General features: G+C 43.3%; 2 protein-coding genes across 4 annotated transcripts in view; one reads left to right on the top strand and one right to left on the bottom strand.

The window, feature by feature from the left end:
- LOC143301832 (uncharacterized) overlaps positions 1-3,668 on the bottom strand; it is a 10,139-nt gene extending 6,471 nt beyond the window's left edge. For 2 of the 3 annotated variants that reach the window (XM_076616240.1, XM_076616242.1), the window contains exons 1-2: positions 3,581-3,668; positions 1,719-1,920 (exon numbers count right to left, since the gene is read on the bottom strand). The gene's annotated coding sequence lies outside the window, so the exon portion shown is untranslated. Of the gene's footprint in view, positions 1-1,718; positions 1,921-3,324; positions 3,559-3,580 lie in introns of those variants that run through there. The other variant, XM_076616241.1, reaches the window with a different exon arrangement.
- Positions 1,728-24,679, top strand: LOC143301752 (tumor protein p63-regulated gene 1-like protein). Its single transcript, XM_076616140.1, has 6 exons — positions 1,728-1,928; positions 3,718-4,047; positions 4,772-4,863; positions 5,866-6,042; positions 7,286-7,517; positions 17,250-24,679. The coding sequence occupies exons 1-6, from the start codon at positions 1,728-1,730 to the stop codon at positions 17,361-17,363; spliced, it is 1,146 nt and encodes a 381-aa protein (XP_076472255.1). The 3' UTR covers positions 17,364-24,679.

Here is a 24,679-nt window from a genome sequence, read left to right as displayed (position 1 = left end):
ATAATATTTGATACAAATTTTTCATCAGAAATTTAAAAAAATCTTTTCGTTGGAACCAAACCTCTACTTCTTTCACCGCCATAGGCGACTTAAGTTTTACATCGAGGGGTCATGTTGATAAAAACCACTTTCATATTGTAACAAAGCTCAACAGCTGCAGCCAGTTTCCCATCAATAGAACAATGACTAACCTTTGCCCCCTGACCCAGTTTGCAGTGAACAAGTCCATGGTGTTGTTTTGACATGAACCGAAGCCTGTGACAGAGAGCATCGCTTCTAAAAATAGTTGGTGCTGGGGAGTGTTTTTGTTTTTCACACAGAAACTTGGCAGTGAAAGAGTTAAAACTCTAAAACATAGAAAAAAGTCTTGTAACATGCTGTTGTCATACACAGGTAAACAACAACAAAAACAACAAACACCACAATATAGTGTTATTTCCTATCAACAGAATGTCCAGTCTTTGTGCAGAGTGAAGTAAAAGCTTTATGCTTATTTTTTTGTCCTTCCATAACTATCTGGCAAACTGAGGCTTTTCTAAGCTATGCTTCACACCTCCAACACACACCTCCACAGGCATTTGGTTTGTTTTTCACATTTATATTTTGCAGTGTGTCTGGATACCCAAGCATGAAGTCTTCAACTTGCATCAAAGGGACAGTATTTTGTCTTGTGTGGTGGCTTACACCCCTTGCATGAATCATCTGCTGCATGCACAAGACTTGTCAGAAAAACTGTTTGGGATCAATCTTTTTTAAAACATTATCTTACAGCTAAGTTTGAAAATCAGGTAGGCATTTCACAGCTATCTTTGACAAAAACTGTGTTTTTCTTTTTTTCTTTCTTTTTCTTCCCTGTAAATAGAACACAAATTACAAACAATAATTATATATTCTACAAACCCAAACCACTATTTCACATTCACATGAACCAGGATAAAGCTCCCTACATAGTTATAATTTCTGCCATTGTAGCTGAAGATAGTCCTGAAACTAAATTTCATCTATTTCTCCTGCAGTAGACGGTATTGGTGGAGCTAGAAGTTTCAACTCTATGTTCAGACTCAGAGAGAAAAAAATTACAAAGATTTTCCAAGTGGTTAGAGTGAACTGAAAAGGGTTAGTCATTTTGGAGAGACACATCATATTTATATATTCATTCTTGGCATATATTTATAAAGTTTTAAAACCTATACAAACCCTCTACAACATTGGTGCAGTGAGGCTGAGTGTGAGTATTTCTTTTTTTCTCACAACAGATTTCTCTGTGTGAAATTCAGGCTGCTCTCCCCAGGGAGAACACGCCACTACACTACAGCAGCAACCCTTTTTTTTGGTATTTTTTCCTGCGTGCAATTCTATTTATTTTTCCTATTGAAGTGGACTTTTATACAGAATTTTGCCAGGAACAACCCTTTTGCTGCTCTGAGTTCTTTTACGTGTGTTAAACGCATGCTGCATACGGGACCTTGGTTTATCGTCTCATCCAAATGACTAGCGTCCAGACCACCAGTCAAGGTCTAGTGGAGGGGGAGAAAATATCGGCGGCTGAGCCGCGATTCGAACCAGCGCGCTCAGATTCTCTCACTTCCTAGGCAGACGCGTTACTTCTAGGCCATCACTCCACAGTGCAGTGGCACCCCTCAGCCGTGTCATCTTCTGCAGCAGTAGCATCCTCATGCACTGAGGTGCTGTTTGGTGTAAGAAAAAAAAAGTCTTACCAAACAGTGATGGCCCCACAGAGTCTGATGAAGCTGGGTCCGTTCAGTGAGCTACTGGAACCAAACAGTGACAGTCCAACAGAGTCTAATGAACTTGTATCCATCAGTGAGCTACTGGAACCTGTGCTCTACCACAACCACCCTGCAGCAAATTCTGTGGTAGTCTTCCCCGGCTCTGTGGTGTTTCTGGCCATCATTGTGTCTGAAACAGTTTCCAGTGCAAAACATCCTGATGATTTCTGCAAATGGTATGTGGTATAGCTTTTGGGGATATTCACATTTCTCCCTCTCTGCTCCTGTGTGTGTGTGTGACTGGTGGAGTGAATGTCCAGACCTTGTTGTGAGCATTACACATTCCTACTTGAGGTGAAAAATTGTGGCTATTGCCTAGCTTTTTGCCTTACCTGCCCTTGTCCTGCTATAATAAAAGTAACCCATTTGAAAATATATAATACACTATCCTGGGTATGAGGCAGCAGCAGTAGCTTAGTTGCTTCAGTTTAACAGGCCTCACAAGTCCTATCCATTGAAATTAACCCCTTGAATGTGCTGTTGTTGTAACATACAGCTACAAGTTTTCCCTGACTACATTTTGTAAAAAAAAATCTATTTTCATTGACAGACAAGCATACAAACAGAACAGAAAATGAAAAAAACAACACCAGCTTGCCCTGCACTACATTGCTGTGCAAATTTTATATGCAGAATTAGAAGGAACATGAGTAGATATAAACTTTAATCTTTCTCATCATGCCACCTAAGTAACAGATGATTATATAACTTGGGTGTATGTATCTATCTATCCATGTGTTTTTATGGGTCTATTTATCTATCATTATCATACAAAACCATAATACATTTTTAAGTAATGAAGTTCATTTTTTTAAAGTTACATTTTCATTTCGCTGAACAGTTATCCCCTCCACTGTCATGCTATTCTCTCTCTCTTTTACAAAACTTTTTATTGTACAATCATAAAAAAAGCATGAAAAGTGTTGGTCATTGCTTGCTTTCGGGGCAATTAATGATAACGTTCCCTTGACTAAAGCCTTTCATCTCCTGGTTCTTCATCCTCTGACTCAGATTCATAATGGTTCCAGAATGATGACCTAATAGTAACAGAGTGACAAATGTTTGGAATAATTTGAAACGAGATGCTGTTTCTGCAGGAACAGTGACTACTTTAAATAAGATATACTCACTTTGTTTACACAAGTGAGTCAAAGATTATCTTGACGTTCATTTACAGAATTTTAAATACAAAACTCATCTAGATATTTCTTGACTTATGAACAGACAAGCATTGTGCACTCAATGTTGGGAAAATGCTTAATGTGTGGGGACTCTTTTCTTCCCCACTTCATGCAGGTCAAAGTCCTTATCAGGCCTGCAGGCCTAAATATTGATATGAGTAACTGTGAAGTGGGGTGGGTATAAGGGTTGACTGAAATTATGTACAGGATGGTGGATCTGATAATTCTGCCATCAAGTGTATGTGTAGTGGAGTGGGGATCAGGGGGAGGAGGGGGTGTGGTTGGGGTAGACAATTGTGAACGTGGCATTTCGTTGGGAGTAACAATATCAAAAAAATCATTAGACTACATACCATTGATTCAAAAAGTAACACTAACTACTCCAAATGAAAACATCAGCATCTTTGAAAGAATACTAACACCATATTTTGGACAGCAGCCTCAAGGCTAACGACTGGTGATAAAACCTGACTAACTCATGTGAGTTTATCGACGCTGTCGGCTTCCGCGAACTTAGTGACATGAATGAAAAAAGTCCTCATCGAGTTCCCATTCCAACAAAAAAAAAGTCATATAAGCAACAGATATTTCGTATAACACCTGCTGTACCCTGTGAATCACGTAGTGTGAGTTATAAGCAACATCTTACACTCCTGGAGGCATACGCCTTTCGAGTGAAGATGGTACGCAGTTGTCCTTCAAGCTAAATGCATCAAGTCATGTGACCCAGGTCATGTGATCGCCAGGTAAGTGACGTCATCGACAACACTATTTGTTTCAAAATGGCGACAGAAACAGTGACTCGTCCTGCGGAAGGCAGGGACCAAGCTGCCAATCTGGACGATGGAAAACCTCTTCAGGAAGGAGCGTTTGTCGGCGCAACCCTGCAGATTGAAAGCGACACACAGAATGGAGCAGGAACGCCAGAGGTTGGCTTCGAAGGCCCTGGATTGTCCAGAGATCGTCCGGGAAGTGTGGTCGGACGACAGAGTGTGCGCAGTTCAAGTAGCAGAACATCGTTGCGTCCAGGGCAAACAAAGTCCGACATGGCTGCTAGGACTTTCTTCAGTTACAAGGTGAAGAGCTTGATATCTTTTCTTATTCTTTATTTCGTTTTCTTTTTTTGGTGCTGATAATGACAGTAAGTCCTATTGTGTGTGTGTGTGTGTGCGTGTGTGTGTGTGTGTGTGTGTGTGTGTGTGTCTGTGTGTGTGTGCGTGCGTGCGTGCGCGCACGCACGTGAACCAGCGTTTATGACAGCGTGTACTCTCTCTCTCTCTCACATGCACACACGGACACGCGCGTGCGCACACACACACACACACAGTTTTGAAATGTGTTGAAAAGATCTTGTGCCTGTTCATGTTCCTTTGCAATGAATGAATGTTACAATACATCACCCTTTTCACTCACTGTCAGACACACTCACACACACATTTGAGCACCATCCTTAAAGGGAGTAGATTGTTCTCACTTCTTGCCTAGCGGACTTTTGTTCTGTTGTTCTGAGCGAAACAGAAAATGCTTGGTATTAGGACAACAATGTACATCAGCACATTATTAGTGCCATTGTGTTGTATGACATGTGCTGAGCATCAGCGCAGGAGTGAAGGGTCTGTATTTTGAACTCTCTCTCTCTCTCTCTCTCTCTGTATGTGTGAGTTTGAGTGTGTGTGTGTTTGTGTGTGCCTGTGTGTGGACACCTCTGTGTGTGTTTATGTGTCTCTGTGCACCTCTGTGTGTGTACTGTATGTGTGTGTGTGTGTGTGTGTGTGTGTGTGTGTGTGTGCGTGTGTGCAGGACAACGCCTTTCAGAGTGCAGTGGAGAAAGTCCGATCTATCATCAAACCAGAACTGGATGGAGAATTTTTGGGTGCCTGGCTCCTCACAGAGTAAGTCAGCATGTGGTTTGTGTTGCTGTGTGTGTGTGTGTGTGTGTGTGTGTGTGTGTGTGTTGCTGTGTGTGTGTGTGTGTGTGTGTGTGTTGCTGTTGTTACATATACCTATTTCCCTTTGTCATTGAGGGAACACACTGATGAAGTGTATACTGACATAATTTTGTGTTTGTGTTGTAATTATGTTACTTTGTGTTTTGTTACAAATTTTACTTTTTTATGTTGTTGATACAAACAATAATTTTACTTTGTTATGAGGGCCTTTCGTTGTTGTTGTTGTTTTTTGTTTTTTTTGTTTTTGTTTTTGTTTTTACTTTTTGAAATCACTCGTTTTGTTTAAATGGTGTGTGTTGCAGACGTCAATATGTAATGTTTCTATGCCCCCTAAGCGCGTTGGGTTACGCTGCTGGTCAGGCATCTGCTTGGCAGATGTGGTGTAGCATATATGGATTTGTCCAAACGAAGTGACGCCTCCTTGAGCTACTGAAACTGAAACTCTATGCCCCCCATGGGGTACATGAAAAAAACTTCTTGCCCTGCCTTTCCTTGCCTTGATATGTTAAAGATTGTTTAAAAACTGACGGGCGCAATAGCCAAATGGTTAAAGCGTTAGAATTTCAGTCTGAGGGTCCCGGGTTCGAATCACGGTGATGGCGCCTGTGGGTAAAGGGTGGAGATTTTTACGATCTCCCAGGTCAACATATGTGCAGACCTACTAGTGCCTGAACCCCCTTCATGTGTATACGCAAGCAAAAGATCAAATACGCACGTTAAAGATCCTGTAATCCATGTCAGCGTTCGGTGGGTTATGGAAACAAGTACATACCCAGCATGCACACCCCTGAAAGCGGAGTATGGCTGCCTACATGGCGGGGTAAAAATGGTCATACACGTAAAAGCCCACTCGTGTATATACGAGTGAACGTGGGAGTTGCAGCCCACGAAAAAAGAATAAGAAGAAGTTTAAAAACTTTTTTGGGGGGGCTTGCACTGTTGCAGGATCGATCACTGGGACCTGGAGAGGGAGAAGATAGTGCTGCTGACGACCAACTCCATCCTGGTGGTGAAGTACAACTTCATTACACAGCACCAGCAGGAGTTTCGGCGAGTCATGCTGCACATCATCGGTGCCATCCATGTCGGGGACTTCAAGTACCCCCAGAGCTCCGTCATGTAGTGAGTGTGTGTGTGTGTAACGTGTCTGTGTAGTGTATGTGTAATGTGTTTGAGTAGTGTGTGTGTGTAATGTGTTTGTGTCGTGTGTGTTTGTTATGTGTATATATTGTGTGTATAATGTAGCATGTCATTGTTGCTAGCCATGTCATGAACTTCAAGTACCCTCAGAGCTCCGTCATGTAGTGAGTGTGTGTGTGTAACATGTCTGTGTAGTGTATGTGTAATGTGTTTGAGTAGTGTGTGTGTGTAATGTGTTTGTGTCGTGTGTGTTTGTTATGTGTATATATTGTGTGTATAATGTAGCATGTCATTGTTGCCAGCCATGTCATGAACTTCAAGTACCCTCAGAGCTCCGTCATGTAGTGAGTGTGTGTGTGTAATGTGTCTGTGTAGTGTATGTGTAATGTGTTTGAGTAGTTTGTGTGTGTAATGTTTTTGTGTAATATGTGTATGTTTGTGTGTATATTGTGTGTGTAATGTAGCATGTCATTGGTGCTAGCCATGTCATGAACTTCAAGTACCCCTAGAGCTCCGTCATGTAGTGAGTGTGTGTGTGTGTAATGTGTCTGTGTAGTGTGTGTTTGTTATGTGCAAATATTGTGTTATGTGGAAATATTGTGTTGTGTGTAACTATTGTGCCATTCATGTCGGGGACTTCAAGTCCCCCCAGAGCTCCGTCATGTAGCGAGTGTGTGTGTGTGTAATGTGTTTGTGTAGTGTGTGTTTGTTGTGTGTAAATATTGTGTGTATAGTGCTGCACATCATCATCGGCACCATCCATGTCGGGGACTTCAAGTACCCCCAGAGCTCCGTCATGTAGTGAGTGTGTGTGTGTGTGTGATGTGTTTGTGTAGTGTGTGTTTGTTGTGTGTAAATATTGTGTGTATAGTGCTGCACATCATCATCGGCACCATCCATGTCGGGGACTTCAAGTACCCCCAGAGCTCCGTCATGTAGTGAGTGTGTGTGTTTGTGTAATGTGTTTGAGTAGTGTGTGTGTGTGTAATGTCTTTGTGTAGTATGTGTATGTTTGTGTGTATATTGTGTGTGTAATGTAGCATGTCATTGGTGCTAGCCATGTCATGGAAGTCCCCTCAGAGCTCCATCATGTAGTGAGTGTGTGTGTGTAATGTGTTTTTAGCATTAGAGGTATTAGCATCAGTCTGCATTGGAATAGTAGTAGTAGTAGTACTTCTACTAATTATTGTTGTAATTATAAACCGTGCATGGTATGGCTTCGCAGCGAACGGCAGCACGGTGGGATCCAGATCCGCTGGAACCAGGGGACAGAACTCTCCTTCGGGCAGAGGTGGAACCCCTGGTGCTCGGACATCCCCTGGCTGACGCTGGCCCACCACCCCGTCCTCTACCACCCCAAGGAGAACGAGACGGCCACCTTCAACGTGGATGAGTTCTTCGAGGCCCTGGTCCAGGCCACCAGTCAGGTCTTCAAGGCCAAGCGGCCCAACGAGAAGGTCAGTAGATTTTTTTTGATTTAAAAAAAATTTTTTTTTAATAATCATTTTTACCCTTGCAAAGAAGATTCTTTTCTTTTGAATAAGTGCAGGACAACCCTCATTCGACATATAATGAGAATAATAATAATAATAATACTAATAGGTAGTACTTTTTGGCGCAAACTCCTCATGTCATGGGCTCTAAGCGCGTTCCGTTTCGTTTGTTTATTTATAGTCTGTTCATCTTCTAAGATGATGATATTAGACTGAAGGCTTTGAGCACCTTACATAGATCAACACATGTATACAGTGCATGATAACATAAAGGCTGTGAGCACCTTACATAGATCAACACATGTATACAATAGTGCATGATAACATAAAGGCTGTGAACACCTTACATAGATCAACACATGTATACAATAGTGCATGATAACATAAAGGCTGTGAGCACCTTACATAGATCAACATGTATACAATAGTGCATGATAACATAAAGGCTCTAAGCACCTTACATAGATCAACATGTATACAGAAGTGCATGATAACATGAAGGCTCTAAACACCTTACATAGATCAACATGTATACAATAGTGCATGATAACATAAAGGCTCTGAGCACCTTACATAGATCAACACATGTATACAATAGTGCATGATAACATAAAGGCTCTGAGCACCTTACATAGATCAACACATGTATACAGAAGTGCATGATAACATAAAGGCTCTGAGCACCTTACATAGATCAACATGTATACAGAAGTGCATAACATAAACACACACACAGATGCAATGCACAAACCCACATGTGGAAGAAATAGATGTTCATCCATAGAATGCAGGTGAGCGGTGTGTCTTTATTCATGCAAAGTTTGTACAGCTGAAGAACCAAGAGAGCTAAAGGTTTCCCTGCAGTGTTTCTCATCATTGACGTGCGCAATAGCCGAGTGGTTAAAGCATTAGACTCTCAATCTGGGGGTCCCGTGTTCAAATCTTGGTAATGGCGCCTGGTGGGTAAAGGGTGGAGATTTTTCTGATCTCGTAGGTCAATATATATGCAGACCTGCTCATGCCTGAACCCCCTTCGTGTGTATACGCATGCAGAAGATCAAATACGCACGTTAAAAGATCCTGTAATCCATGTCGGCGTTTGGTGGGTTATGGAAACAGAAACATACCCAGCATGCACTGTCACGCTCTATAAGAGAGCGGACTAGAAACCCCCACCCAGCCCAGCACTAACACCCAGACAACACAAACACAGACTACAACAATCCGGGGTTCACATACATTTGTTTAATCACACAGCCTAGCTTGCCCACAAACAATAACCACAACCCCAGCTGCAACAACACTTAAATAACAATGGATAAATATAACACACACACACACAAAAAACCCACACACACAACAAAAACAGAGCTTTAAGATAAGGAAACAAGCACAACGTTAATGCTGTCGTGACGACGACGACGAACAGTAAGTGACGACGACGAAGAACAGCGACGACGAACACGAAGAACGGCGACGACGAACACGAAGAACGGCGACGACGAACACGAAGAACAGCGACGACGAACACGAACAGTGACGCCGAAGACGAAGAGCAGTGACGACGAAGACGAAGGGCAGAACACCCAGACAGCTGAGCGCCAGGCCAGAGAACGCTGGCGACGGAAGCCAGCGGCAGGCGGCAGCAGCCAACGGAGGCCTGGACCAAGGAAGTCAAAGGCAGGCAGAGGGGTTCCCGGGGAGACAGTGGAGGGTCAGTGGAAGAGTAGGGAAGTCCGTGGATAAACACGAAAGTGGGAACACTGAAACCACTGTATATAATCTATTATCCACTGGTAGGATTCACTTTTGGACAACCCCAATTAAACAACCTAAATGTACCTAGCCAGAATTCGTAAAGAAAACAGATCTTACAAAATTTCAGTTTAACCCCTCCCTGATCAACACATGGGCTACAGAATAGATCAATTTTACTCAGCTGCGCTATTTCGGAAGTTTAAAAGGCTGACAACAACCACACCCAAGAGCAAGGATAACGGAAAAGGATAAGGGGGTAGTTTGGAATATTCTAGCTTATGTATCATATATAATACAGTGACACACATACACACACATTAATAGAACTAACAACTGAAGGGGTTCACAAGGAAAACTTAAATCTAGATTTTACGGTTGAACCCTTTAATACACGTAACAAATATTTTATCACATTCTTATAAAATTTATGTCTAAAAATGCATACGCATCCTACAAATGCACATAAAAGAGCAAAGTATTATATTTACTCAAATATTCGCTCCCTCCTATCTCTCTCTCTCTCTCTCTCTCTCTCTCTCTCTCTCTCTCATTCACGGACATGAACACAAGACAAACAGACAGAACACAGGTTAGGACTGTCTTTACAGTCTCCTCTTACCTTCCAGAGAGGTACCACTACCCCAAAGCTGGAAGTTCACACAGAGAACACAGAGACCACGACCACTCGGAGGAAAATGATCCCCACTACAAGCGTCCAGACGGCAAACAGCCCTGAAGAGAGCCAAAGACTGGCACGGCTGCCTCCTCTGACAGTCGCGGGCGAAAAGCCCAGAATCTTGTCATTTGTTGACAAGGAAGAGGCTGATCTCAGTTCAGTGACAGCCTGAACTGAGACCGAGACAGACTGAAAATCTCGTGCAAGCAGCACAACCCACACTGCTCTCTAGCTAGATGGGGTGGGTGAACGAGGGGGTTTAGCACTCATATCTGATTTTGTCATGAGATGTGACAACAGCCCCCCTCACAAGTTCAAACGAAGATTGAAACTTAATTATAAACATGTCACACAGAATGACAAACACAATAACACACATTCCCACTGCCGTATCATCCACAATGTCCTCTCAAACAGAGACATATGCCAAGGCACTGCCCTCCTGAAACTAGACGTAAGGAAAGGCAAAACAATTAAATGAAAAAACAACAACATCATCAAAACTATGAAGTCTGGAATAGCAGGATGAATTGCAAATTATAGAATTGCCAACCTTACCAACTAATAAGTAATATTAAAAGATACACATGGCCAGTATACAGCTGCCTCATTCAGGTGTTAACACTCAAACTGGGCCGTATTCAGATCATATTTCATCCAACTCTGGCAGACGACTGAGGAAGTCAGCACCAACGTTTTCTTTGCCAGGAATGGCTTGCACCCTGAACGAGAAAGGCTGCAACTGTAGAGCCCAGCGCGTCAGTCTGCCGCTGACCGTTTTGGCCCTGTCTAGATATTGCAGCGGCGCATGGTCCACCTGGACGACAAACTCCTTCCCGTAGAGGTAGGGTTCAAACCTCTGAATACCCCACACAAGAGCCAGGCATTCCTTTTCAATTGTGGGGTAATTGCGTTCGGCTGGGCTCAATTTCTTACTGGCACACGCCACTGGTTGAGCACCCATACCTTGATCTTGGAGCAGAAGAGCTCCCAACCCCACGTTCGAAGCGTCAGTCCGCAGTATGAAAGGCTTGGACAGATCGGGGAGACAGCAAACTGGCCTACTGCAGAGGATTTGTTTGAGCTGCAGAAAAGCTCCCTCGCAGTACTCATCCCAGATAACTTCGTTTGGCTCCTTGCTCTTGGTTTTCTCAGTCAAGGGAAGAGCGATTTCCGCAAACTGAGGAACGAACCTCCTGTAGAACCCCACGAGGCCCAGAAACCCTCGGAGCTGTCGTTTCGTACAGGGACGAGGTGATTCTCGGATCTTCTCCATTTTTTCTGCATCTGGCCAAATTTTCCCAGCACCCACATGGTGACCCAGATAGTCTAACTCCCTGTGGCCGAGAAAACATTTGGAGGGCCGTGCTGTCAGTTTGCAATCACGCAACCGGGAAAACACGCTGCGTAAGAGCCTTAGATGCCGTGTTTCATCAGCGGAGGAGATGAGAACATCGTCCATGAAGTTGTCCACGTCCGGGCTGTTGAGAGGCAGTACTAACTTCCGCATCATGCGGGAAAATACTGCGCCAGCAGTTTTGAGGCCGAACGGCATTACACACCACTGGAAGTGTCCCTGAGGAGTAGTGAAAGCTGTTTTAGGGCGATCAGCTTCTGCCACGGGGATCTGCCAGTACCCCTTTGAAAGGTCTAGCTTCGAGAACACCTTTTTCCCTGATAACCGGGAAAACAGTGCCTCTACATCTGGCATTGGTTCAGCATCAAACACGGTTATCTTATTGATGCGACGGAAATCGACGCAAAACCGTACCTTCCCATCTTTCTTCTTTACGAGGACGATAGGAGAGGAGTATGGGGACGAGGATGGCTCTATCACGCCCATCTTCAACATTTGTTGGACCTCCTCTTGAATCGTCTCACGTTGGGAGTAGGGCAGTGGATACTGCTTAGCCCTAATAGGGGTGTCGGAGGTGAGATTGAGCGTGCATGTCTCGAGGTTCGTACAGGCAGGCAAGTCAGTGAGAACATCCCTAAACCCTCGAGTCATTTCACGAATGGCCTCTTTCAGTGAGGAGTTATCAGCGGCCAGCACAACATCCTCCGGACCTTCAGTTGCCTCCAGGGGCATGAGTGGAATGTCGCGTTCCACTGTCCTCGTTCCTTCCCAGACCTCTGGGTCTTCAATCACAGCCAGAGCCACAGTCCCTCGAGGAGTGCGCTCAATGTATTCTTTCAGCAGATTGGCGTGGTACAGCTTTTCTTTCTCGCCAATCCGAACGCAATAATCTGCGATGCCCACACGACGCAGAACAGTGTATGGACCCTGCCATTCAAGTTCCAGTTTGTTCTGTTTGGTGGGGCGAAGGAGAAGTACTTTGCTCCCCTCAGCGAACTGTCTTTGCTTTGCTTTGGCATCAAAATAACCCTTGTACCGCCTTGAGGCCCTTTCGAGGTTTTGCTGAGCAATGGTACAGGACTCTGCGATTCTGTTTCGCAGTTCTACCACGTATTCAGCAGCAGTCTGAATTTCTGGCCTCTCAGGGTGGAGCCAGTGTTCTCTGAGGATCTGCATGGGACCCCGTACTGTTCTCCCATAGAGCAGCTCGAAAGGCGAGTGGCCAGTGCTCTCCTGGGGAACTTCTCTGTAGGCAGATAACAGAGCGGGAATCCAGCGGTCCCAGGCTCGAGGTTTCTCGTGCGATAGTCTCCGCAGCATTGCCTTCAAAGTAGCGTTAAAACGCTCCACCAACCCGTTGCACTGAGCGTGGTAGGGGGTTGTGGTCAAGCCCCGCACAGACAGGAGGCGATAGACTTCCTGCATGACACTGCCTGTGAACTGAGAACCACGATCAGTCAAAACCTCAGCAGGAACACCTGTTCGTGTCCACATGGTGAACAACGCCTCAGCCACAGTTTCAGCCGAAACGTGTTTGAGAGCGACAGCTTCTGGGTACCTGGTTGCATAGTCGACCATTGTTAAAATGTACCTGTTGCCAGACTCAGATGAAGGGGATATAGGTCCTACAATGTCGACAGCTACTCGACTGAAGGGCTCTGAAATGAGGGGCATCTTGACGAGTGGCACTTTCGGGACTCGACCCTTAGCTACCGTCTTCTGGCATCTGTCACAAGAACGGACGAAACGCCGAATGTCAGCACACATGCCAGGCCAGTAGAAATGTGGGAAAACTCTTCCCTGCGTGCGCTTAACCCCAAGATGACCAGACATGGGGGCTTCATGGGCAAGAAGCAACACTGTGGAACGCAGTTCCTTAGGAACACAGATTTGGGTTGCTTCCCCCCGATGGTCCTTGAACCGCCGCATCAGTATTCCCTGCTTCCTGAAGTACATGACCTCTCCAGATCGTGTCTTTTTGACGGCTTTAGACACAGCCAGCTCCCGAGCTTGACACAGGTCAGGATCGCTATCCTGCTGATGCTCTAGGTCCTGTCTAGACACATGGATCTGGATGTCCTTGACAGGCAAGGGAGGTAACTCTTTAGCCCTGGCAGCTGCTTGGGCCCGTGTCTCCACAGCACCCACAAGACTGGCGTCCGAGTAAACTGGCACGGGCACTGAAGTGCCATTCTCGCGCCAGGCAGTATTGCCAATAAGGACCTCTTCCACAGGAGCCTCCATTACAGCCACGTCTAGCCTGCCTTCCACGAAAGGAGACTGGAAATCTACTCTGGCGATGGGTAGGACAGAGGTGCATCTCGATTCGGCCAGCACCACACGGACAGTCGCTCCAGTGAAAGAATCTGGACTGACCAGATGGCGTGCAACGACAACCATGTGAGCTCCGGTGTCTCGCAAAGCCGGGACTGAAACCCCGTTGACGAAAGCCTCACATCGTGGCGAGTACTGCTTTGCAGCACAGTTAACGCAAAGAGATGGAGGTGGGGAATGGGAACCCTGCTGCCTAAAGCTCGGCTGTGCCACAAGGGAAACCTTCCGCTGGCGGCACTCTTTGGCCACATGTCCAAGTTTCCCGCAGAGGAAACAGGTAACTCCTCTGGTTCTCTCGACACCCCTTGAGCTGTCGCTAAGAGCGGAACTACTTTGTCCAAGAGATGCGGCCTTTTGCTCCGCATGAGGTTTGGCACCAAGACCATGATCTCTGGATTTCCTGGAGGCTCGTGCCTCACTCTCAGCCATCCGTCCCGCTCTCCTGGCACCGACAACCTTCGAGGTAATGCGTGCTACCTCCTCCACCCTATCTGGTTCCTCACGCTTAACCTCACTGACGAGGTCAGGGTTAAGGGTAGCTAGGAACTGTTCCTGAAGGAACAAGTCCCTTAAGTCCTCAGCACTGTCGTAATCGCGACCAGCAGCTGTGCACCAGCGAGACAGACAGACCTTAAGCCTTTCCAGAAATTGGATAAAGGTCTCTTCTGCAAGCTTCCGCATCGATCGGAAACGCTTGCAGTATGCATGGGCATCTAGCCGAAACTCGCGGAGTAAAGCAGCTTTCAATGACTCATAGTCATGAAGTCTCTCCGGAGGCACTCGCAGACAAGCGTCCCTAGCTCGACCTTGTAACAAGGTTACCAAGCGAGCTGCCCATGAACTTGGCTTCCACTTATTGAGAAGCGCTACCCTCTCAAAATGGGTCAGGAAGTCGTCGAAGTCACCCTTCCCATCGTAAGGAGCAAGGGAAAACGGTTGGCTTATTTGAGCCTCGACCTCTTCTTGCTTTAATTCCATCTTCCTTTCAAACCGCTGCCTATCCTCCTCATCCCTCTTCTCCCTATACCGTCTTTCCTCTTCCCTATATTCATCCTCCCTGTGATCCCTCCAGCGCCTGTAACGGCGCTCTTCCTCCCTATTTGCGCGCTCTTCCTCCTTAGCAGCAGCATCAACCACAAACCGTGCAAGGGCCTCACCAGTCAAACCCATGTCAGCACCCATGGCTTTGAATTTTGTGTAAGGATCCTGGTGAGATAGAGGAACAGTGTCCCCTTTTCTTCCATCATCAGACAGATTACCTGGGTCATCCTCTTTCAGTTGACCCCGTATCCATCCAGACAAACCTGACTTATCTATCTGAGAAGGAGTAGAGGTACTCGACTTATCCCTCTGGGACTTTGACCCGGGAGTGACGGCCGCAGCCGTTTGTCGCCGAGTGGGCATTTTTTTCCCCCCTTTTCTGTTTTTTTTTTCCTCGCAGAATGCGAGAAAGGCAAACCAAACTCGGCAAAAATCAACAGCCGAAATCAAGTGCCTGAACAACAGCTAACTTTTTGAACAGGTAAGGTGTCTATCTTAACCTCACCCAAACATTCTTCCAGTGACTCAGCATAATTTTAATCAGATATCATATGTACACAGGTAACAGACAAAACGATTACACCCCCCCCCCCTCCCACTGTAACCTAACGTACCCCGCATCTCCACCAAATTGTCACGCTCTATAAGAGAGCGGACTAGAAACCCCCACCCAGCCCAGCACTAACACCCAGACAACACAAACACAGACTACAACAATCCGGGGTTCACATACATTTGTTTAATCACACGCCTAGCTTGCCCACAAACAATAACCACAACCCCAGCTGCAACAACACTTAAATAACAGAATGGATAAATATAACACACACACACACAAAAAACCCACACACACAACAAAAACAGAGCTTTAAGATAAGGAAACAAGCACAACGTTAATGCTGTCGTGACGACGACGACGAACAGTAAGTGACGACGACGAAGAACAGCGACGACGAACACGAAGAACGGCGACGACGAACACGAAGAACGGCGACGACGAACACGAAGAACAGCGACGACGAACACGAACAGTGACGCCGAAGACGAAGAGCAGTGACGACGAAGACGAAGGGCAGAACACCCAGACAGCTGAGCGCCAGGCCAGAGAACGCTGGCGACGGAAGCCAGCGGCAGGCGGCAGCAGCCAACGGAGGCCTGGACCAAGGAAGTCAAAGGCAGGCAGAGGGGTTCCCGGGGAGACAGTGGAGGGTCAGTGGAAGAGTAGGGAAGTCCGTGGATAAACACGAAAGTGGGAACACTGAAACCACTGTATATAATCTATTATCCACTGGTAGGATTCACTTTTGGACAACCCCAATTAAACAACCTAAATGTACCTAGCCAGAATTCGTAAAGAAAACAGATCTTACAAAATTTCAGTTTAACCCCTCCCTGATCAACACATGGGCTACAGAATAGATCAATTTTACTCAGCTGCGCTATTTCGGAAGTTTAAAAGGCTGACAACAACCACACCCAAGAGCAAGGATAACGGAAAAGGATAAGGGGGTAGTTTGGAATATTCTAGCTTATGTATCATATATAATACAGTGACACACATACACACACATTAATAGAACTAACAACTGAAGGGGTTCACAAGGAAAACTTAAATCTAGATTTTACGGTTGAACCCTTTAATACACGTAACAAATATTTTATCACATTCTTATAAAATTTATGTCTAAAAATGCATACGCATCCTACAAATGCACATAAAAGAGCAAAGTATTATATTTACTCAAATATTCGCTCCCTCCTATCTCTCTCTCTCTCTCTCTCTCTCTCTCTCTCTCTCTCTCATTCACGGACATGAACACAAGACAAACAGACAGAACACAGGTTAGGACTGTCTTTACAGTCTCCTCTTACCTTCCAGAGAGGTACCACTACCCCAAAGCTGGAAGTTCACACAGAGAACACAGAGACCACGACCACTCGGAGGAAAATGATCCCCACTACAAGCGTCCAGACGGCAAACAGCCCTGAAGAGAGCCAAAGACTGGCACGGCTGCCTCCTCTGACAGTCGCGGGCGAAAAGCCCAGAATCTTGTCATTTGTTGACAAGGAAGAGGCTGATCTCAGTTCAGTGACAGCCTGAACTGAGACCGAGACAGACTGAAAATCTCGTGCAAGCAGCACAACCCACACTGCTCTCTAGCTAGATGGGGTGGGTGAACGAGGGGGTTTAGCACTCATATCTGATTTTGTCATGAGATGTGACCAAAAACGGAGTATGGCTGCCTGCATGGTGGGGTTAATACACAAAAATGGTTGTACACGTAAAATGTTACATGTCTGTCTTGAGTGTGTATGTGTGTGCCTGAAATCTGACTGAATGACACAGGAAACGAATGATGAGCGCCTAATGGCAGCCGTCAGTTGGATCTACCCAGGTAGGCAGCCTGTTGTGCAAATGACCCCGAGTTTGTAAAGTGCTTAGAGCTTGATCTACAACCGAGGATAGTCGCTATATAAATATGCATATAATTACTGATTCATCTGATTTTTTAAATATTTTTTTTACCAGGTGACAGTTATCGAAGGCCCTATTGAGATCGAGAGCTATGCAAGCGTGGCTTCCATGGTGTTCAACCAGAGTGGTCTTGGCTTTTTCCGTGACCGCAATGGACTGTGCTTCTGAAGGTCAGGAAGCGTTTCGCTGCTGGGGTTTTTGGACTTGAGTGCTCACGTGTCAAATATTGTGGACGGACTGCATGTGATTGATTTACAGTCATCACTTGAGTCCGTTTCAAATGATTATTCATGATTGAAATGCTGTTACTGATTTTCCTGTCTGTCTTTGTTTTTTTTGTTTCTTTGTTTGTTTGTTTTTTTGGTTGTTGTTGTTGTTGAAAACTGTGATTGTTTTTTTTTTGTCAGCTGATATGAGTAATGATTGCTGAATATTATAGGTGTTAATCTTGCACCTTTCACTGTTTTTTCCCCCTTTATTTCATGTCTCACTCTTTTGAGTATTTATGAAAGGAATGACGTACCTTGATCAAGACTGCATTTAAATCATCTGTTTTGGGCCTTCCCAGTGAAAACATTGAACACATGCTTCATTGATTTGTGACTTAAAAAGAAATTTGTTTAATGTTTTTTTGTTTTTGTTTTTCTTCTTCAGGTTGTTTGAACACATTTTTTTTTATGGCTGTGTTTGTCATATAGAATATTTGAATATCGATCAATGGCAATTGTCTGCTTGCTAAAGTACATGTTTGATTTTGAATTTATCAGATTTTTTTTTTAGAAGATTTGTATCAAAAAGAAAAAAAAGAAAAAAAAAGAAAGAAAAGTTAAGTTTTGTGAAGAATGATAATATGGTAGAGTTGAGATTTGCGGCATATTGGCTGGTGCCATTAAGAGTTGTTGAGGGCTGGAGGTTTAGTTTGGTGAAGGTTGTGTTGTTGAGGGGTGGAGGTTTAGTTTGGTGAAGGTTGTGTTGTTGAGGGGTGGAGGTTTAGTTTGGTGAAGGTTGTGTTGTTGAGGGCTGGAGGTTTAGTTTGGTGAAGGTTGTGTTGTCCAGGGGTGGAGGTTTAGTTTGTTGAAGGTTGTGTTGTTGAGGGGTGGAGGTTTAGTTTGGTGAAGGTTGTGTTGTTGAGGGCTGGAGGTTTAGTTTGGTGAAGGTTGTGTTGTCCAGGGGTGGAGGTTTAGTTTGGTGAAGGTTGTGTTGTTGAGGGCTGGAGGTTTAGTTTGGTGAAGGTTGTGTTGTTGAGGGGTGGAGGTTTAGTTTGGTGAAGGTTGTGTTGTTCACAGGGTGGAGGTTTAGTTTGGTGAAGGTTGTGTTGTTCACAGGGTGGAGGTTTAGTTTGGTGAAGGTTGTGTTGTTGAGGGGTGGAGGTTTAGTTTGGTGAAGGTTGTGTTGTTGAGGGGTGGAGGTTTAGTTTGGTGAAGGTTGTGTTGTTCACGGGGTGTGGGGGGGGGGGGGGGGGGGGGGGGGATGGAAGGGAGGAAGGGGTGGGGGGGTGGAGCCCTGGATGCCTACCTTGGAGGGAGGTCCGTCTGGCAATCCGAAGAAAAGAACCTGACGGTGTCCTGTGTATTGTTGGATGGTGTCAGGAAAGTGAAGACTGGGGATGTCTCTCAGCCGTTCATTTTGCGTGCCTCGGTGTGTGGAATCAGGGTTGTTAGCCCTTGTAATTATTTGTAATCAGAAATTTATGATCACTGCCATCTTCGTCATGGGAGGGTGCTGTGCTGATGGGGTGTGGAGGTGCTGTTTTGGGATGGTGATGGTGCTCTTCACGATGATCAGAGAACTGATGATCACACGTTTGATTGTTACGGAGGGATTTTCAGCATAAAATATTTGATTTTACAATGTGTTATTGTGTGTGTGTATGTTTTTTTGGTTTTTTTAATAATTTTTTCTTTGGGGTGGGGTGCGGCGATGTGGGAAGTTAAGGACGGCTGGAGATTGTGGCAATTAGTTATTATTGTATGTCTTAGACATACCTTGTCAGCTGAGCCGGTTTGCTTAGATTAAAAGGGAAAGAAAAGAAAAAAAAGCAGCTAGTCTTGTTTTCCTATTTCATGTCGGAGATGAATAATTTGATGAAATCATTTGACTTTGCGAACAGAATGTAATAAGTTGGTGTGAGCGAGGAAGAGAAAAGGATGTTGACCTTTAAATCTGATTTTCTTTGTTTTACTTTGTTTCAGCATCAAGACCCGCATTTGATGAGATCATTTGATTTTGAGAACAGAATGTGATAAGTAAGTTTGAATGAGGAAGGGGTAAAAGAATCATGACCTTTGAAATTTGTTTTACTTGGTTTCGGTATCAAGACCCACATTCTGGTAAAGAGACTTCTGGACCCCGGCTTTTCTTTCGAACTTACAGCCCCACTAAGCCTTCTGGCTCCCAGGGCAGCAGTGAAGAACCATTACTCTTATCTGTTTTGGGCCGGTCTCTGAATGGTGCCCCAGGTGTGTGTTTCAGGGTCTGGAATTCCCCTTTGGCTGTTCTGCGCCAGGTGTTCTTTGGCCTTTTCTCTTGCGTCTACCTGTTCAGTGAAGGGCTGTCCAGGTGATGTTTGCCTTGCTCCCTTTACATGACATGTCCCATTCATTTCCTCCGCCTTCTCATGATGATGGTCTCCAAGTAGTTGTCGATTGGAGGTGGTTCTGGGCCAGAAGGCTCGCAGGATTCTTCGAATTTTTTGTTGTTGTGGAAGGTTGACAACTTCGTTGGGTCACTCTCAGACACCCTCCAGCATTCTGAGCCACACAGCGTTGTGGAGAGTACACGTCTCCGCTACATTCTCTGCTTGCTGTTTGTGCTGCACTTTGGGGAATCTCCTCACGTTTGCATACTTTTCTGAATGCAGGAAAGTAATTCACTTATTCCCATGATGCTGCTTGGAGTGTGTGTGTGTGTGTGTGTGTGTGTGTGTGTGTGTAACAAATCACAGCATCTGATGAGATTACCAGTTAAGAAGTAGTTACATGGTTGTGTAACACACACACATGCACACAGAAACACACAGACACAGACATAGACATAGACAGACACACACACACACACACACACATCTGTGTACACACAATCTAAAATATGTATCTTTATGTTTCCTAACTTTTTGTTTATTTTCCATCATACATATATATATAGTTTGATATATGTAACAGATACACTTAATTGAAGGGATATATATATGTATTATTATTATTATGATTATTATTATTGTCATTATCTCCTTTTTTTTCTTTTTAATATTTTTTTAATGTAGATATTTCTTTTTTCTCTTTCTTTTTTTCTCAAGGCCTGACTAAGTGCGTTGGGTTACGTTGCTGGTCAGGCATCTGCTTGGCAGATGTGGTGTAGCATATATGGATTTGTCTGAACGCAGTGCATGACGCCTCCTTGAGCTACTGATACTGATATATATATAATCTTTAATGTGTGTATTAATTTTTATGTAACAACTTCTTTTCTAGTGGTTGTCTTTTTTGTTTTTTAAGGTTTAAGGGCAGATTTTTAATTTATTTCTTATATGGTGCGGTTGTGGTGATATGTTTTTGTCCCATGACGTTCTCAGTCTTGACATTGTCTTTTTCAGTCGACTGGGCACAAAACCAAAATTGCACTTGAAATAGTTGGTGTCTTTGTCCATTTTTCATGAAGTTTTGACCCAGTCTGGTGAAATATCATCCAATTTTTAAAGTTTTTTTTCCCTCATTGTGGAAAATGACTGATTCCTGAAATGATGTTCTTTATCGCAAACAGTCTTTTTCTCTTTCTTTCTTCTTTTTAAAATACAGTTTTATCAATCTCAGGGAAATCCTCCTGGCTCCTTGGTGTAGTTTCTGATTTTTTTTTTTTTTTTTGCTGGTATGAACTTATGTCAGTCTCTTTGAAAATTGTTGCATCTGTCTGAAATTCTGTTCACCTGCCTGAATTTTGGTCCATCTTTTTTTTTTTTTAAAGAAATTCTCTCCATCTCTCTGTGATGTTCTGTCCGTCTCTCCGTGGAGTTTTGTCCCTTCGCCTGAAACTCTCTCCGCCTTGATCAGTTAGTTAAATGAGCTTCTTTCATCACCTGGAAATTCTGTCCACTTCAAGATTTGTGAAGGTACTGTAGGTCCCCACATCATCCTCTTTTCAAATAATAATCTATAGAAGTATTGCATACAGTGTAAGATTATTGATTTATTTTCTGTCCTAATCCCGCTTCCCCCATCCCCCCCCCCCCCTTTTCACACACACCCTTCCAGTATCATGTTTTTTCTTTCTCCAGTCACTGACACTAACTCTCTCCAGTTCTCCAGTTTACATTTTCCACATTCTGTTCTCTCTCTCTCTCTCTTTCTCTTCCTTCTTCAGCCCCCCCCCCAATCCCCCTCCCCCACCTTCCCCTCCCCCCAGCCCCCCTCCACCTCAGCCACCCCTTTTTCAGTTGAATAATTCTTCCCCTGCCATTGGTTTTCAGAAATGATGAATAACTAGGCAATGATACTAAACAGTTATAATCATGATGATAGAAATGATAATAACGATTATGATAATGATAATAATAATATCATTTATTTTCAGTCTAATATCATCATCTGAGATGAACAGACTATAGATAAATAAATAAAACAAAACGATGAAGATACATTCCTTTCAGAAAAAAGAAGAAGCCGTAATTAGATTGGTTTATGTGTCACGTAGGTTTGGGTGTCAAGCAGTCAGCTCTAGTCATTTTGTTGATTGTTGCTCCATATCAACAGAATCATGTTTGTTATTATTCATCTGTTGACTGATTCGTTGCTTTGTTTCTTTCCCTTCATTTGTATGTTTATTTATTTATTTATTTATTTATTTCTGCTTCTGTATAGATTTTTTCCCCCAGAGGTAACGAAGTGTGTTCATTTTTTACCAGTAATGTTTTCATGATAGTTGAAAAATCAAAGGCCAGACTGAATGTATTGATTTTGTGTGGTTTCCTTTTTACTCGCTTAAATTTTTTTTTTTTTTTTTTTTTTTACAATACAGATGACTGCCATGTGATTTTTTTAATTTTTTAATTTTTTTTTTTTTTTTTTTTACAATACAGATGACTGCCATGTGATTTTTTTTTTTTTTTTTTCGTAGTTGTTGTCATTTTCAGAAAATGTGATTCAGGGTTTGTAAGTTGTTGTTATTGTTGTTGTAAGGTTCGTTTATTTGTTCCAGAGAGAACACCAGCTGGACTTGTAAGCAGTGTATTTGACAGCTGTTCACATCATGACCAGAAAAAAAAAAATCCCTTGGTCATCAGTACGCATATTGACCAAACTATGCATAACAAAAATCTGCTTCATCTTGTCACAGTTGTGATTTTTTTTTTTTTTTTTTTTTAAATGGAGACAGAAAAATCAGTTTTCATACATGCAGACATTATTGTTGACGCATCAGACAATCTGCTCGAGGTGACTTGACACAGGTTTTTTTTGTTTAATGTTCTGAGTTCTCAAAAAAATCATGTTATCAGTTTGAAGGTGAAGGGCTGGGGATGGGTGGGGAAGAATCATGATGAGTGTTGGGAGGATGCTTAACCGCTTGGCCCATGGTTCCATTCTAGAAAGGGGAAAAACCAGTCTATGCACTTACCTTATTGTGCTGGTATGTTTTGTCCCATGACGTTTTCAGTCTTGACATTGCCTTTTTCAGTCGACTGGGCACAGAACCAAAATTGAACTTGAAATAGTTGGTGTTTTTGTCCATTTTTCATGAAGTTTTGACCCAATCTGGTGAAATATCATCCAATTTTTTTTTACAGTTTTTTTTCCTCCCTCATTGTGGAAAATCACCGATTCCTGAAATGATGTTCTTTATTGCAAACAGTCTTTTTTTCTTTCTTTTTCTTTTTAAGTACAGTTTTATCAATCTCACTTACCTTATCCTTTACGTACCTCAGTGACAGTGACTGGTTGTGGTGCAAGGACAGCATGTGTTCAGTGTTCCTGCACACCCATCTTCCCATCTCTTTCAGGTAAAAAAAAAAAAAAAAAGAAGAAGAAAGGAAAAAAAGTAAATTATTGATGACTGTGTCAAAATGTGATGTGTTTCTTGTGAGGAAATGTATTAGAGAATTCAAAACATCTGAACAAAAAAAGAAGCTCAACTAAACATGCATGCTTGTGGCGTTGACATGTTCAGATACAGGCAGCTGTTACCTGTGTAATCAATCAAGACTGTTTGCATGCATCTCTCACCAGTATCGTTTGGCTACCTAACTGGTAGAACATATAGTTAATATCTGTACTGCTATCTAATGAGTAGGCCATCTAACAAATATCTTTGTGCCATCTAACTAGTGGGCTACCTGATATCTTTAGGATATCTAACTATTTGACTATCGGACTAGTGCCTTCAGGCTGTCCAACTAGTAGGCTTCTAACTAGTATATGCAGGCTGTGAAAAGTGTTGACCACCTAACAAATATCTTTAGTCTATCTGACTAGTATCTTTAGACTATCTAGCTTGTAGACAAACTAGTATCTTTAAGTATTCTAACTAGTAGACTAATATCTGTAGGCTAACTAGTAGACAAACTAGTATCTTTCAGCTACATAACTAGTATGCCATCTAACTAGTATCTTTAGGCAATGTAACCTGTCAACAACCTAACAAGTATCTTAGGGCTGTCTTGCTAGTAGACTAAATAGTACCTTCAGACTGTGTAACTGGTATATTTATTACATGTTTTGATATGTATAACTTCTTGTTTTTTTCCCTTTTATTTTCTTAAACTGCACCGTGTAGGCAGCCATACTCTATTTTCAGGGGTATGAATACTGGGTGTGTTCTTGTTCCCATAACCCACTGAAGATGTACATGGATAAGAGGTCTTTAATATATATCTATATATATATATATACCCCGGTATATAGATATAGATACATACAGACACCTTCAGCATATGTAAACTCATGAAGAGGGTTCAGGCACTAAGCAGGTCTGTCCATATGCTGAATTGGGAGATCAGAAGAAAAAAATCTGTATCTTTAATCCACCAGGTGCCGCAATTGGGATTGGAATCCTGAACCCTCAGATTGAAAGTACAATGCTTTGACCACTCCGCTGTTGTGCCTGTTGGATTCTGGAAATGATATCTGACATTGCTTTCAAGTATGAGTCACATTGTGCAGTTGTAAGATCGTACACTATCATCCATTGCCCCTTTAGAAGAGAAAATACATGCATGATGATGGAGCATAACTATTATTGATGTAGATGTGGCATGCACAGACAGTTGGTTCTTATGTGAGACAGCATTGTCCCTGTAGATTTTTGGAGATGATTTTTGATGACTAGTATTAATTTGAACAGCTGACATGATTACATGCTGAGGTGTTATGCATTTGGGTAATAAACATCTTGTAGATTTTTGCAGATGATTCTCTGTGACTGGTATAGAACAGCTGACAGGATTACATGCTGAGGTTTTATGCACTTTGGTAATAAACTTCTTTTTTGAAATTGAA

The sequence above is a fragment of the Babylonia areolata genome, chromosome 28, assembly GCF_041734735.1.
Source record: "Babylonia areolata isolate BAREFJ2019XMU chromosome 28, ASM4173473v1, whole genome shotgun sequence".
NCBI lineage: Eukaryota > Metazoa > Mollusca > Gastropoda > Neogastropoda > Buccinidae > Babylonia > Babylonia areolata.
The sequence above is the reverse complement of the archived record's forward strand: the minus strand, read 5'-3'. Positions and strand labels throughout refer to the sequence as shown.

Excerpts from the sequence above, each read along its gene's own strand:
- LOC143301752 (XM_076616140.1), top strand. The coding sequence starts at position 1,728 with ATGGCCCCACAGAGTCTGATGAAGCTGGGTCCGTTCAGTGAGCTACTG. Across the intron at positions 1,929-3,717 it reads CCATCATTGTGTCTGAAACA|GTAAGTGACGTCATCGACAA; the intron begins GTTTCCAGTGCA and ends TGTGATCGCCAG. Across the intron at positions 6,043-7,285 it reads CCCCAGAGCTCCGTCATGTA|CGAACGGCAGCACGGTGGGA; the intron begins GTGAGTGTGTGT and ends ATGGCTTCGCAG.